The sequence below is a fragment of the Neoarius graeffei genome, chromosome 1 (assembly GCF_027579695.1).
Source record: "Neoarius graeffei isolate fNeoGra1 chromosome 1, fNeoGra1.pri, whole genome shotgun sequence".
NCBI classification, from domain to species: domain Eukaryota; kingdom Metazoa; phylum Chordata; class Actinopteri; order Siluriformes; family Ariidae; genus Neoarius; species Neoarius graeffei.
Genome location: NC_083569.1, coordinates 51,060,286 through 51,074,574, shown reverse-complemented (window position 1 = coordinate 51,074,574; position 14,289 = coordinate 51,060,286). Strand labels below are relative to the sequence as shown.

General features: G+C 41.5%; 1 protein-coding gene across 5 annotated transcripts in view; it reads right to left on the bottom strand.

Annotated features, from left to right (window-relative positions):
* The window catches only part of peli3 (pellino E3 ubiquitin protein ligase family member 3), a 59,894-nt gene that overhangs the window by 25,925 nt on the left and 19,680 nt on the right, over positions 1 to 14,289 (bottom strand). For 4 of the 5 annotated variants that reach the window (XM_060933631.1, XM_060933622.1, XM_060933650.1 and 1 more), the window contains exon 2: positions 3,576 to 3,777. In XM_060933631.1, coding sequence (XP_060789614.1) covers positions 3,576 to 3,748 — 173 coding nt within the window. In that variant the 5' untranslated portion in view covers positions 3,749 to 3,777. Of the gene's footprint in view, positions 1 to 3,575; positions 3,778 to 12,612; positions 12,655 to 14,289 lie in introns of those variants that run through there. The other variant, XM_060933641.1, reaches the window with a different exon arrangement.

The following is a 14,289-nucleotide window of genomic DNA, read 5'->3' as shown; positions in this document are numbered from 1 at the left end:
GTCCAATAAGTCATAGTTAACTCACAGGTTTCTTTTCTTTCCTACAACACAGGCCACTATGAATGTTTTGACATCAGCAAAGGCCAGTATATTATTCAATCAAACCCATATTTTATACTGTATTATCATGCTGTCCTATATTTGATGTGTATACATGTGAATTTTCTCAGTTACACTGTGAATAAAGAACATTTATGTGCCAAGAAAACTTTTTTTTTATTTGTTTTGGAATTTTCCTATATTTTCTCCCAATTTTATCAATTTCCAGTTCCCATCCACTAGCTAGTTTTCCCTATCACACGACAGCTACCAAGCAGGGAGGGCGAATGCGTTTGTGTGCTTCATTCAAAACATATGGAGCCAGCCAACTGCACCTTTTCCAATTACTGCTCGTGCTATATCACAGGGAAACTGAACACAGTCAGAGCAAAGGGCTAACAACCCCCTTCTGCATACAGTGGTGCTTGAAAGCTTGTGAGCCCTTTAGAATTTTCTATACTTCTGCATAAACATGACCTAAAACATCATCAAATTTTCACACGAGTCCTAAAAGTAGATAAAGAGAACCCAGTTAAACAAATGAGACAAAAATATTATACTTGGTCATTTATTTATTGAGGAAAATGATCCAATATTACATATTGGTGAGTGGTAAAAGACTGTGAACCTTTGCTTTCAGTATCTGGTGTGACCCCCTTGTGCAGCAATAACTGCAACTAAACGTTTCCGGTAACTGTTGATCAGTCCTGCACACCGGCTTGGAGGAATTTTAGCCCATTCCTCCGTACAGAACAGCTTCAACTCTGGGATGTTGGTGGGTTTCCTCACATGAACTGCTCGCTTCAGGTCCTTCCACAACATTTCGATTGGATTAAGGTCAGGACTTTGACTTGGCCATTCCAAAACATTAACTTTATTCTTCTTTAACCATTCTTTGGTAGAACGACTTGTGTGCCTAGGGTCGTTGTCTTGCTGCATGACCCACCTTCTCTTGAGATTCAGTTCATGGACAGATGTCCTGACATTTTCCTTTAGAATTTGCTGGTATAATTCAGAATTCATTGTTCCATCAATGATGGCAAGCCGTCCTGGCCCAGATGCAGCAAAACAGGCCCAAACCATGATACTACCACCACCATGTTTCACAGATGGGATAAGGTTCTTATGCTGGAATGCAGTGTTTTCCTTTCTCCAAACATAACACTTCTCATTTAAACCAAAAAGTTCTATTTTGGTCTCATCCATCCACAAAACATTTTTTTCCAATAGCCTTCTGGCTGGGCGGCACGGTGGTGTAGTGGTTAGCGGTGTCGCCTCACAGCAAGAAGGTCCTGGGTTCGAGCCCCGGGGCCGGCGAGGGCCTTTCTGTGCGGAGTTTGCATGTTCTCCCCGTGTCCGCGTGGGTTCCTCCGGGTGCTCCGGTTTCCCCCACAGTCCAAAGACATGCAGGTTAGGTTAACTGGTGACTCTAAATTGACCGTAGGTGTGAGTGTGAATGGTTGTCTGTGTCTATGTGTCAGCCCTGTGATGACCTGGCGACTTGTCCAGGGTGTACCCCGCCTTTCGCCCGTAGTCAGCTGGGATAGGCTCCAGCTTGCCTGCGACCCTGTAGAACAGGATAAAGCGGCTTGAGATAATGAGATGAGATGAGCCTTCTGGCTTGTCCACGTGATCTTTAGCAAACTGCAGACGAGCAGCAATGTTCTTTTTGGAGAGCAGAAGCTTTCTCCTTGCAACCCTCCCATGTGCACCATTGTTGTTCAGTGTTCTCCTGATGGTGGACTCACGAACATTAACATTGGCCAATGTGAGATAGGCCTTCAGTTGCTTAGAAGTTACCATGGGGTCCTTTGTGACCTCACCGACTATTACACGCCTTGCTCTTGGAGTGATCTTTGTTGGTCGACCACTCCTGGGGAAGGTAAAAATGGTCTTGAATTTCCTCCATTTGTACACAATCTGTCTGACTGTGGATTGGTGGAGTCCAAACTCTTTAGAGATGATTTTGTAACCTTTTCCAGCCTGATAAGCATCAACAACGCTTTTTCTGAGGTCCTCAGAAATCTCCTTTGTTTGTGCCATGATACACTTCCACAAACGTGCTGTGAAGATCAGACTTTGATAGATCCCTGTTCTTTAAATAAAACAGGGTGCCCACTCACACCTGATTGTCATCCCATGGATTGAAAACACCTGACTCTAATTTCACCTTCAAATTAACTGCTAATCCTAGAGGTTCACATGCTTTTGCCACTCACAGATATGTAATATTGGATCATTTTCCTCAATAAATAAATGACCAAGTATAATATTTTTTGTCTCATTTGCTTATCTGGGTTCTCTTTATCTACTTTTAGGACTTGTGTGAAAATCTGATGTTGTTTGAGGTCATATTTATGCAGAAATATAGAAAATTCTAAAGGGTTCACAAACTTTCAAGCACCACTGTACATGAGATCACACTTGCCCATGATTGGTTGGTATGGTACGATTATACAGTTGTGGCATTCTCCTGATGTGATTGTCTGATGACAAGGCAAATGCTTTTCTGCTGGGCCATAGGGAAAATACTCATCCAACAATAAAAGAAGCAGTGCACTTTTCATGGTCAGTTTTGCCCGTCGGCCTGTGTAGATATTATTTTTGCAACAGCTTATTGCATTAAGCTGTGACTATTGTCTCATCCTTGTCTGTGCACCAAGTTTCCAGCATCAGTTGTGCCAACACCCCCCCCCCCCCCCCCACCCAAAAAAAAAAAAAAAAAGCAAATAATTCTCCTTTACAGAGAGAAGTGCACATCTGTGAGCTGACTGTATGCAGGGAACAACACACACTGCATTAGCATGTGCATTAACAGGTTGTCTGATAACCTGAGACACTTTCCTGCAAACACAGCTAAGCTTTATAAGGAGACTGTGCAAGAATATTCATTGCCAAACATGTTTGCTTTGTATTGAGGAAAGACTTTAATATGATGCTGTGCTACTCCAGAAGCAGTATTGAGGAAAACGGATACACTTTACCAGTAAATCAGCCTAGTAAAATAAAAATCAATATTAGACACCGATAAAGTTCAATCATTTAACTAAACCATTTACATACGCAGTTCATGTAAAGATTACACAGGAATCCACTCAGTTGTCAACTTATTAAGAACAGTTTCACTTTTTCCTCACAGAACACAGAGGGAAGGGTGATACACAGTTTTGATGGACACTTAGCAGCCAATGGGCATACCAGTTAAATAAAATTGTTGGGATTTATCAGCTTTTCATTGATCATTTAAATTTCACCTATGGGTAGACATTGCCCACAGTATGCCCACATTCCATACAGCCTATAGAAAAAGTGAAACCTATTAAAAGTATATGAAGATATGGTTTCATCAGACATCAAAGATCAATGCATACAAGGATACATCATGGCATATGCAAAGCATTGCATTATTTCCAAAGCAAAATAAATATTCAGCTGATTCACATAATCAGGGAACTCTAGCCTTCCTAAAACTAGAAAATTATTAAATGTTGGTGTCTCAAAAGTCAGTATTCTGAGGCTACAGGAATGCGTCTTACCCCAGCACGATCAGCTCTCCATACTTGATGGGCTCCTTGTCCCCAGGGAATATGGCATCATGGGATTGCGAGCCCGAGTCTAGAGGGGGCGATGGTTGGCTCTTGTTGCATGATGGGCGCAGCTCCAGGGACGGAGGAGGGCACAGAGCCTCAGAACTTCCTTCTAAAACCATGTCTGAGGGCCACGTACAGGGACTTGCAGCTGAGAGAGAAAAGGAGATCATTCATTAGATATAATGTTGTATTGCACTTGCACTTTTATCATAGACCTTCTTACCTGAAGTCCAAGGGATAGAAAAACAAACAAACAAACAAACAAACAAACAAACAAACAAACAAACAGAAAACCCTCAACAACACTGGGTTCTACCAGTTTAACATGGAGTAGAGTTACTGGGGCTGATTATTCATTTTCTATGCCACTTATCCACTGTGGAACATGTAAACGCCACACAGAAAAGCCCCAGCCGACCAGCAGGTTCAAACCCAGAATGTTCTTGCTGCGAGTTGACAATGCTAACCATTGTACCACTGTGCTGCCTGGGGCTGATAAGTAGCGGATATAATTTTCCAGTGCAATCCACATGCATATTTTATGCAATAGGCTTATGTGACGATCTTGTACATAAACAGTCATTAATTTTCTGCTTTTCCTAATGGGTGTTGTGGCAATTGTAAGTGGTTGTAGTATGTCAGTCCAAACATCTTTATCCCTAGCCACAGATTCCATCTCCTCCTGGGGGATCCTTATTTATTCCCAAGCCAATTGTGTGATATAATCTCTCTTGTGAGTCCTGGGTCTACCCCGGAGTCTTCAGTGGGATGTGACTGTTATAGCTCTACTGGGAGCCAACAATGGGGCATCTTTGTAAGGTGCCTAAACCACCTCAAATAGCCAGCAGTTCTACTCTGACGATTTGGATTGTCAAGTCTGTCATGAAGATTAAGCCCAGAAACTCTGTGGAGGAACCTCAGCAACAATACATGATCTTAAAACCTCCTCCTTCTCATTATTATTATTATTATTATTATGGGAAATAGCAGAGGTATTACAGACTAGACGAATGAAATGGTGACATGAAATGGTGGCGTTTCTGTAACACCTTTGATGTTAACAACGGGCTAACCATCAGTGTGCCAGACCAACCAACTTTCAAATGCAGTCAGGAGCTGGAGTTGCCATTCAAACCACATTTTCAAGACGTAGTAGTTTGTGTACCATAAAATTATATAAACTATTCTGCCTATAATTAATCTGTTAAATACACTCACTGGCCATTTTATTATGAACACCTGTATACCTGCTTATTCATGCCATTATCCAATCCACTAATCATGTGGCAGCAATGCAATGCATAACATCATGCAGATGCAGGTCAAGAGCTTCAGTTAAAGTTCACAACAAATATCAGAATGAGGGCAAAATGTGATCTCTGTCACTTTGACCATGGCATGGTTGCTGGTGCCAGATGAGCTGGTTTGAGTATTTCAGATACTGCTGATTTCCTGGAATTTTCATGCACAACAGTCTACAAAGTTTACACAGAATGGTTGTTAAATAGAAGGCTACAGTAACTCAAATAAGCACTTTTTACAATCATGGCGAGCAGAAAGGCATCTCAGAACACATAACAGACTATGACAGGTTGCCTTCCTGTCAGCCAAGAACAGGAGTCTGAGGCTACAGTGGACACAGGCTCATTGAAACTGGACAGTTGAACATTGAAAAAAAAAAAAAAAGACTAGGCAATGTTTTGGCCTGTGCCCATCTCCCCCAAAGTTCGATGTGTTGCATGTTTTCTTCGATGCTTTTCTGCTCACCATCATTGTAAAGAGTGATTACAGTGGGGCAAAAAAGTATTTAGTCAGTCACCAATTGTGCAAGTTCTCCCACTTAAAAAGATGAGAGAGGCCTGTAATTTATCATAGGTACACTTCAACTATGAGAAACAAAATGAGAAAAAAAAATCCAGAAAATCACATTGTCTGTCTGATTTTTAAAGAATTTATTTGCAAATTATGGTGGAAAATAAGTATTTGGTCAATAACAAAAGTTCATCTCAATACTTTGTTATATACCCTTTGTTGGCAATGACAGAGGTCAAACGTTTTCTGTAAGTCTTCACAAGGTTTTCACACACTGTTGCTGGTATTTTGGCCCATTCCTCCATGCAGATCTCCTCTAGAGCAGTGATGTTTTGGGGCTGTCACTGGGCAACACGGACTTTCAACTCCCTCCAAAGATTTTCTATGGGGTTGAGATCTGGAGACTGGCTAGGCCACTCCAGGACCTTGAAATGCTTCTTACGAAGCCACTCCTTCGTTGCCCGGGCGGTGTGTTTGGGATCATTGTCATGCTGAAAGACCCAGCCACGTTTCATCTTCAATGCCCTTGCTGATGGAAGGAGGTTTTCACTCAAAATCTCACGATACATGGCCCCATTCATTCTTTCCTTTACACGGATCAGTCGTCCTGGTCCCTTTGCAGAAAAACAGCCCCAAAGCATGATGTTTCCACCCCCATGCTTCACAATAGGTATGGTGTTCTTTGGATGCAACTCAGCATTCTTTCTCCTCCAAACACGACAAGTTGAGTTTTTACCAAAAAGTTCTATTTTGGTTTCATCTGACCATATGACATTCTCCCAGTCCTCTTCTGGATCATCCAAATGCTCTCTAGCAAACTTCAGACGGGCCTGGACATGTACTGGCTTAAGCAGGGGGACACGTCTGGCACTGCAGGATTTGAGTCCCTGGCGGCGTAGCGTGTTACTGACGGTAGCCTTTGTTACTTTGGTCCCAGCTCTCTGCAGGTCATTCACTAGGTCCCCCCATGTGGTTCTGGGATTTTTGCTCACCGTTCTTGTGATCATTTTGACCCCATGGGGTGAGATCTTGCGTGGAGCCCCAGATCAAGGGAGATTATCAGTGGTCTTGTATGTCTTCCATTTTCTAATAATTGCTCCCACAGTTGATTTCTTCACACCAAGCTGCTTACCTATTGCCGATTCAGTCTTCCCAGCGTGGTGCAGGTCTACAATTTTGTTTCTGGTGTCCTTTGGCAGCTCTTTGGTCTTGGCCATAGTGGAGTTTGGAGTGTGACTGTTTGAGGTTGTGGACACGTGTCTTTTATACTGATAAGTTCAAACACATTGGGATGAGATCCCTTCGACTGGTGCAGGAGTATGAGAGGACTTCCAGAAAACTGGCAGACATCTTAGCCAGAAAGGATCGTTCATTTTTGTCAACCTGGAACGACCATCACTGAACAGAGGTGGGTGTCTAAGACATCTTTTATCAGCCACCTACAATGCAGCCATCGGCATTCTGATTCGGATTCTATGATGATCCATGAGAGGATAAATACTGGATACTCCCTATTAGTCAGACAGAACTGAGGAAGCCTTTAGGATGAGAGGCGAAACGTTTTCAAGAATCTTCAAGCAAGTCCAGTTGCTCGCTTCAACCAACCAGAGATTACTATGTACCTGGATGACTGAGATTCTTCACAGATAAATTGGTGGCTGATTAAATACTTTTTTGCCCCACTGTATTTGAGTTAACATAGCCTTTTTGTCAGCTCTAACCAGTCTGCCGATTCACCACTGACCTATATTATCACCAGGCCATTTCCGCCAACAGAACTCCAACAGGTCACTGGATGGTTCGGTTTTGGGCATCTTTCTGTGTAAACACTGGAAACTATTGTGTATGTAAATCCCAGGAGATCAGCACTAACAAACACACCATGGCCAAAAGTCACTGGAGGTATTATTTTCCCCAGTTTGATGTTTGATATGAACTTTAAATGAAGCTCTTGACCTGTATCTGCGTGATTTTATGCATTGTACTGCTGCCTTATGATTGGCTGATAATTGAATGAATGAATGAATGAGTAGGTTTATTAAAGTGGCCAGTGAATGCTTGTTTGTTTTTGCTTAAAATGACATCACTAGTACTCAATGTATCCAAAGTTAATATATTAATTTGATTTCATTAATGAAAATGACTGAATTCTATCTTTCCTGACACTCTAAACCTTGCTGAATATTAAAATGCTTTCAAGAGGCTTACAATTAAAAAAAAAAAAGTGCTGTATGCACATCGGACACGAAAACATTAATAAAATCACCACAATTCTTCATTATACATAAAGTATATAATCAGAGCCGTATCAAAGATATAGTATGTTGACAATGCATAAGATAAGATAAGATAAGATAAGATAAGATAAGATAAGATAAGATAAGATAAGATAAGATAAGATAAGATAAGATAAGCCTTTTATTATCCCACAAGGGGAAATTTACATTGTTACAGCAGCAAAAAAACCCCAGCAAAATATAGAAAGGAAAAAATATATAATAATAATAATAATAATAGGTGGCACGGTGGTGTAGTGGTTAGGGCTGTCACCTCACAGCAAGAAGGTCTGGGTTCGAGCCCCGTGGCCAGCGAGGGCCTTTCTGTGTGGAGTTTGCATGTTCTCCCCGTGTCTGCATGGGTTTCCTCCGGGTGCTCCGGTTTCCCCCACAGTCCAAAGACATGCAGGTTAGGTTAACTGGTGACTCTAAATTGACCGTAGGTGTGAATGTGAGTGTGAATGGTTGTCTGTGTCTATGTGTCGGCCCTGTGATGACCTGGCGACTTGTCCAGGGTGTACCCCGCCTTTCGCCCGTAGTCAGCTGGGATAGGCTCCAGCTTGCCTGCGACCCTGTAGAACAGGATAAAGCGGCTAGAGATAATGGAGATGAGATGAGATAATAATAATAATAAAAGATAAGGCAGTGAAGGAGTAGTGCAGAAAGTACTAAGTATGCAAAAAAGGCTGTATATATAAAAATAAATAAACTACAAATTTAATGATAAAAATTAACAAATTTGCATAAATTAACAGGTTTGCAGATATACAGTTAACATAAGTGCATTACACAGGTGGAATTGCACATGTAAGTATTGCACAGGTAGTATTGTATGGCTCTGTATATGTTGGATTCTATCATGTAAAACTTTATGAGTCTATCCAGCCTACAGATGATGAAAGCACAAATCAAGCAGGCGCAGCAGCGTTCCTCCTGGGTTCTGAAAAATATTCTTCACTTTTTTCTCTTGAAAAATCAAATCAAAGAAGTATTCTTCACTTTTTCTTATTTTTTTCCTTCACGTTGTCTGTATTTTTGTGGCTACTGCCTCATATAGAGGCTGTAGCCACTATGTCATCGTGTTGTAAGATTGAGGGTAACAATCGTGCACTGCGCATGTGCATACACATGCACATGTTCTGATTAAAATGGCCGGTGAGTGTACACAATTTGGTTCACCATTCGAAATAAATGGACTAGACTAAAATCACTTTCAGACATATTTATGCTTATTACCAAGGGAAAGTGCGTTCCCATTTTAAAATATACTCCAGGTTGTCACCCTTTCCTCGCCTTCTTTGGCCAGTGGTCCCACGTGTGATGTAGATGTAATACACTTCCGAGTTGTTATGGGAAGCTGTCGAAAAGAGTATTGAGACCACTGAGCTCTAGCGCTGGGCCTTTTCCGGGGAATAAGAGTTTGGGTCATGGCGACAGCGTGTGTATGTCAGCCTTGGTTTGGAGGTTTCAGTTTCGAAAACTGTAAGAGGTAAGAGTAGAATAATATAAAGCACAGACACTTGGTATATTTTACTTCTGTGATTTTTAAAGTGTTCATTTTTGGCTTACGCTTCATTTTTATGGCTACTGTCTCACAGAGTAAATATATATGCTATATTTACTGTATGGACATGGGATCAGAAAACAATTTTATTTATATGCAGTAGCCACATGTGCCCATAGGGTACCTATTTTTTCTTAGTTACCGAGGTATCAAAGTTGACTTAATACAGCTTTATACCAACCAAACTGGCACAATTCAAATATCTGTGCAGATAGATACAGCTAGGCATCTCCACTGCATATAAAATTTGAGCTCCACTCCAGCCTCTAATAAGAAAGACTTGATTTTGGGCAGCCTGTGCACAGTCAAACTAAAATAAACCCCTATGAGCTTACTTAAGGTTATTTTTTAGCATGGAATTATTCAAAAGAGATATTAGGACTCCCCTTACCTTTTACTTAAACGGAAAACTTGATTTACAAATGAACAGCGTCGAGAAGAGTCTTGGACCAACCACCAGTGAAGGAATCTGAGTTCCCTGTCAATTTACGAACCGAACACAGAATGACACCATGTTTTACATTATGCGCTTGCCACAGGAACTTGACAAGCCACACCCCTGAAACATAGAGCCTTCAGTCGCTCGCCAGCTGACAACACTTTCACTTTGGTGGTTGTTTTGTTTTTAAACCGACCCCTGTATTACTGACACTGTCTGGTGTGCTTGGGGACGGTAGGGGCTCAGAGTGTGCCTCCCCCATGCCTGTTTCAGCCCTTAAATCATCTTCAGTGCTTGAAAAAGCCCCAAAAAACTTCCTCAGTTTAGACTGCGCCATTGTTTGGTTCATGCAGAGATAAAAGACGCACTGTGATTGGTCAAAAGCTTGGTGCTCATTTGGTCATTATGTGTAGTCGATTTTTATTGGTCACAAGCACGTGCTCATTGTTTACACTCTGGATTTTCTAGAAAGGAATTTCTTAAAAGAAAAAGATGACTTATGATAATGATAAAGATGACAAATGCATTTGTCACTGTGACGACTGCTAGTAATTTTCTCTTCGTCACTGATGATGGATTATGTTCGTCAGCGACGAGCGCCAGCGGGAACCCTGCCGCAGTTCTGCTACGGTGCAGTAGGGTTGTGGGGATGTGATGGTGGGATAGACAGAGGGGAAGAGGCAGGTGGGAGAAAAGAGAACGATGAATGGCAAGAAGACAAAAATAGAACTGGCATGCCAGTGCAGGTGATGGAGGACAGAGGCGTGGCTTAAAAAAAAAGCCATGCAATGCACAATATGATGGGCTACCTTGAGCTAAAACATGTAGACAAGGATGTAATAAATGTGTGTGTGCACGTGTGTGTGTGTGTTAGGGGATTATATATGCTTGTGCACGAGCTTGGTGGGGTGATGGATTGCCTGCTCTGTGCCATGTACTTTCTAATCAACCCACTGTCACAACCTGGAGGAGGAGACTGAGAGTGTGTGCGCGCGTGTGTGTGAGTGAGAGAACACAGGATAGACATGGGGGATAAAGAAAACAAATGGCCACAGAGGACAAAAGAAAAAAAGAATAATAAGAGAGTAATAAGGATACAGAGAAAATGCTGTATGATATAACAAAGGACAAGAAGGGAAAAAATAGTGAGACCCTAACCCTTTGCCTTTATTAACGACAACCCCGTCACTCCAGACACCATCTGCTGTCTTCTTTTGTCTTTCTTTCTTCATTTACTTCTTTTCTTTTATTGTCCTTTCTAAACCATGCCTTTCTTTACCTCCTTCTTCATCTCCACCATTCGATTCTTCATTCATTCCTCTCAACTCTTGTCTTCCAAAACATGCCCCATGCTATCTCACTTTCCTCTCACAATCTTCTTTGCAGCCTCTGCAGCGTGGGGTGTGTGTGTGAGTGAGAGAGAAAGAGGGAGACTGTGAGGGAGAGTGGGAGAGGGAGAGTCTGCATCATCTATCTCCATCATGAAACTGATGAAGGGGGCTGCTAAATATACACATGTACGGAAATGATTTCCAAAATAACTTAGCCTATTCCAGGCTGATTTCACCGAACTTAATTCTTCATTGTCTGTACACGCTTCGCAGCAGAACCATTAGGCAAGCTCTCAGTTTTATGTCGTCGCTGCAGTCTTCATGCACAGCGCATACCTTGGATGCTGTTTCTGTAGCGAGGCCACAAGCACCATCAGAGTTTTGTGGCTACAAGTGTTTTTAAATTAAATATAATGATTAGCAATAAATGCCTGTAATGACCCTGAATTTGCTATGCCAATATTCTGTACACAATAGCGTCTGGTATATGTTTGCAAACTGTTTATAATAGACTTGTCTATAGGCAGTATTGGAGAAGCATTTACTGTTTTCATCTGGTGGTGGTGATAATGGTGATATCTTTATATTGCTGTATTATTAGACTGTGTAATCATATGGGTGTTTACTGTAGCCCGACATCATTATTTCCTCGTACAACTATTATGTATTGCACTGTCAAGATAATCGAGTAGAGCTGCATAATGTGGACGAAAATAGCATAGTGCTAAACATTGTGCTGTGCAACCATGATGGAGCATGGTTATAGAATGACTGGCATTAATTTTTATTTTTTGCCCTGATTTTATAAAAACACCCAGAAGACAAATTGGTCAATACTGAATGCTGACAATAAAAATGTAGTTTGTCAGCACACTCATTTGCATACTGCAGACTCCTGTTGCAAATACTGCGAAAGCCAATAGTGTGATAACTAATAACTTTATATGATGATATATTGTGTATACCTATAATACAAAACAGTCTGTGTTGTAATGGTGCAGCTTGTTCAATGTGATGGTGTCCTGTGTATATTCTCCTGTCCTGCTTATTGACTGTAAAAAAAAAACACACATGAAGATGCGAGAGCAAAGGAAGAAGATATGCAATCGTATCTTTCTTCTCTCATTCTATATTTTGATATTATGATAATAGGTGCGTAATGAGGACCTATATTACTCTCCACCATACACTTCACACTGGTTCATCTCATTATCTCTAGCCGCTTTATCCTGTTCTACAGGGTCGCAGGCAAGCTGGAGCCTATCCCAGCTGACTACGGGCGAAAGGCGGGGTACACCCTGGACAAGTCGCCAGGTCATCACAGGGCTACACTGGCTCATATTTTAGTCAAATACTATGCCGTTTTGTCAACTTTCATTTTACATCAAAAATTCTTACGCCACATAGATCCTCACACAGACACAGAATCCTACAGTATAGCTAATGCATCTTAATTTGATGCTGTTTACAACATATCCTAAAGTGGACAAACATTTAGGGACAGAAAACATCCTTTTAACTGAACACAAATGCTTATCAGCATGTTAATTCAATAGTTTACCTTTCCTGCAATACAGGTTGCAATACCAGGAAGACTGAGATTTGGTTATTCTGCAGGGGTCGAATGCAAACACTACCACCTTTCAGAAAGCCCTGCATCCACAAAGAAAATTCATTCATTTTTCTATACCGCTTATATCCATTGCAGGTTGTGGGGAAGCTGGAGCCAATCTCAGCCGACTTTGGGAAAGAGGCGGGGTACACCCTGGATAGGTCGCCAATCTATCGCAGGGCCAACACAGAGAGACAGACAGCCATTCACACTCACATTCACACCTACGGGCAATTTACAGTAGTCAGTTGATCTCTTTGGATTGTGGGAGGAAACCAAAGCATCCTGAGGAAACCCACGCAGGTATGAGGAGAACATGCAAACTCCAAATAGAAAGGCCCCAACCAACTGGCAGATTCAAACACAGAACCTCCTTGCTGTGAGGTTACAGGGCTAACCACTGCACCACCGTGCCGCCCCTCCACAAAGAACAAATCTGCCTTTATAGAAGTATGAAAGCCAGAGCCATGAAGTGAGGAAAAAAAACCAAAACACCCAACACCACCTACAAAGACACCAAGTCCACCACATATATGAACTCCTCCCCTTCAGGACATTGGAAAAGCTTCTTTCCACATGCAAGCAGACTTATGAACACTCCCACACTTTTGATTTGCCAAGATACAATAACATGTTTGTGCAACATTCTCTTCTGTGCAATCTTGTGGGTTTTTTTTTTACTCTACAGTTTAATAGTTCATACAAAACATGTTGTCTATGTCTTTATCTTATTTTAATGTAATAATGTCTACACGCACAACAAGAGTTCAACAGCTGAGACGAATTTGAATTCCTTGTTAACAGTACTTTACCAGCAACAACTTAAAGTGCTATACCATTGCTACAAATCCAGATGTTCACAGCCCTGCATAATACTCCAGCTTATGAGCAGTATGATTATGTGTCATAGACTATGTATCGGAGAAGTGCAGATACTAATAATCCTGTTAGTCCTGTTAGCCGTCTACATGGACTTGCAGAACTAGTCTGCATGTAGAACTAATCCTGTAAGCTCCAACGGGATCAAATCTTTTCTCAACTCCAGTATGTCACAGGTGGATCTCAACCACGTTCACATCCACACCCAGACACCTACACACCCCGACACAGTACAAAAATAGAAACCTATACATGCACCACCAGAAAAAGAAAGAAATTCAACAGTTCTCTGTTGCCTAAAAAAAAAAAAATCACCACAGGCTATGCTGAGTCACTGTGCCTAACATATAGTCATATTTCAACCAGCGTGTCATGTCTGGGTGCCTTAATGTCCTCTGTGGGTTTGATAAGTGAACCAAGAAAAGACCTTCATTATTGTCATCATTACAGGTTACAGACATGCATGCATCGGAAGCAGTACTGAGGGTCAAAGCAGCATGCCATTGCCATCTTGTTGCCACGTTCAGAAAAGGCCATGGAACAGAAACTTCCTTCAATTTCAAGACATCATTACGTAACAGCATCATGGCTTTCCAGCCCTGCTTGGGAAATCCTATGCTTTCAGATGCTAGACTACTGCAAGGGGTTATGCGTCTATAGTAATATACTTTCTCACACACACTGTTGATTGTAGATACCGTAAACAACCCAGGACTATTCACTATATCCTACAACACCAACATTTTC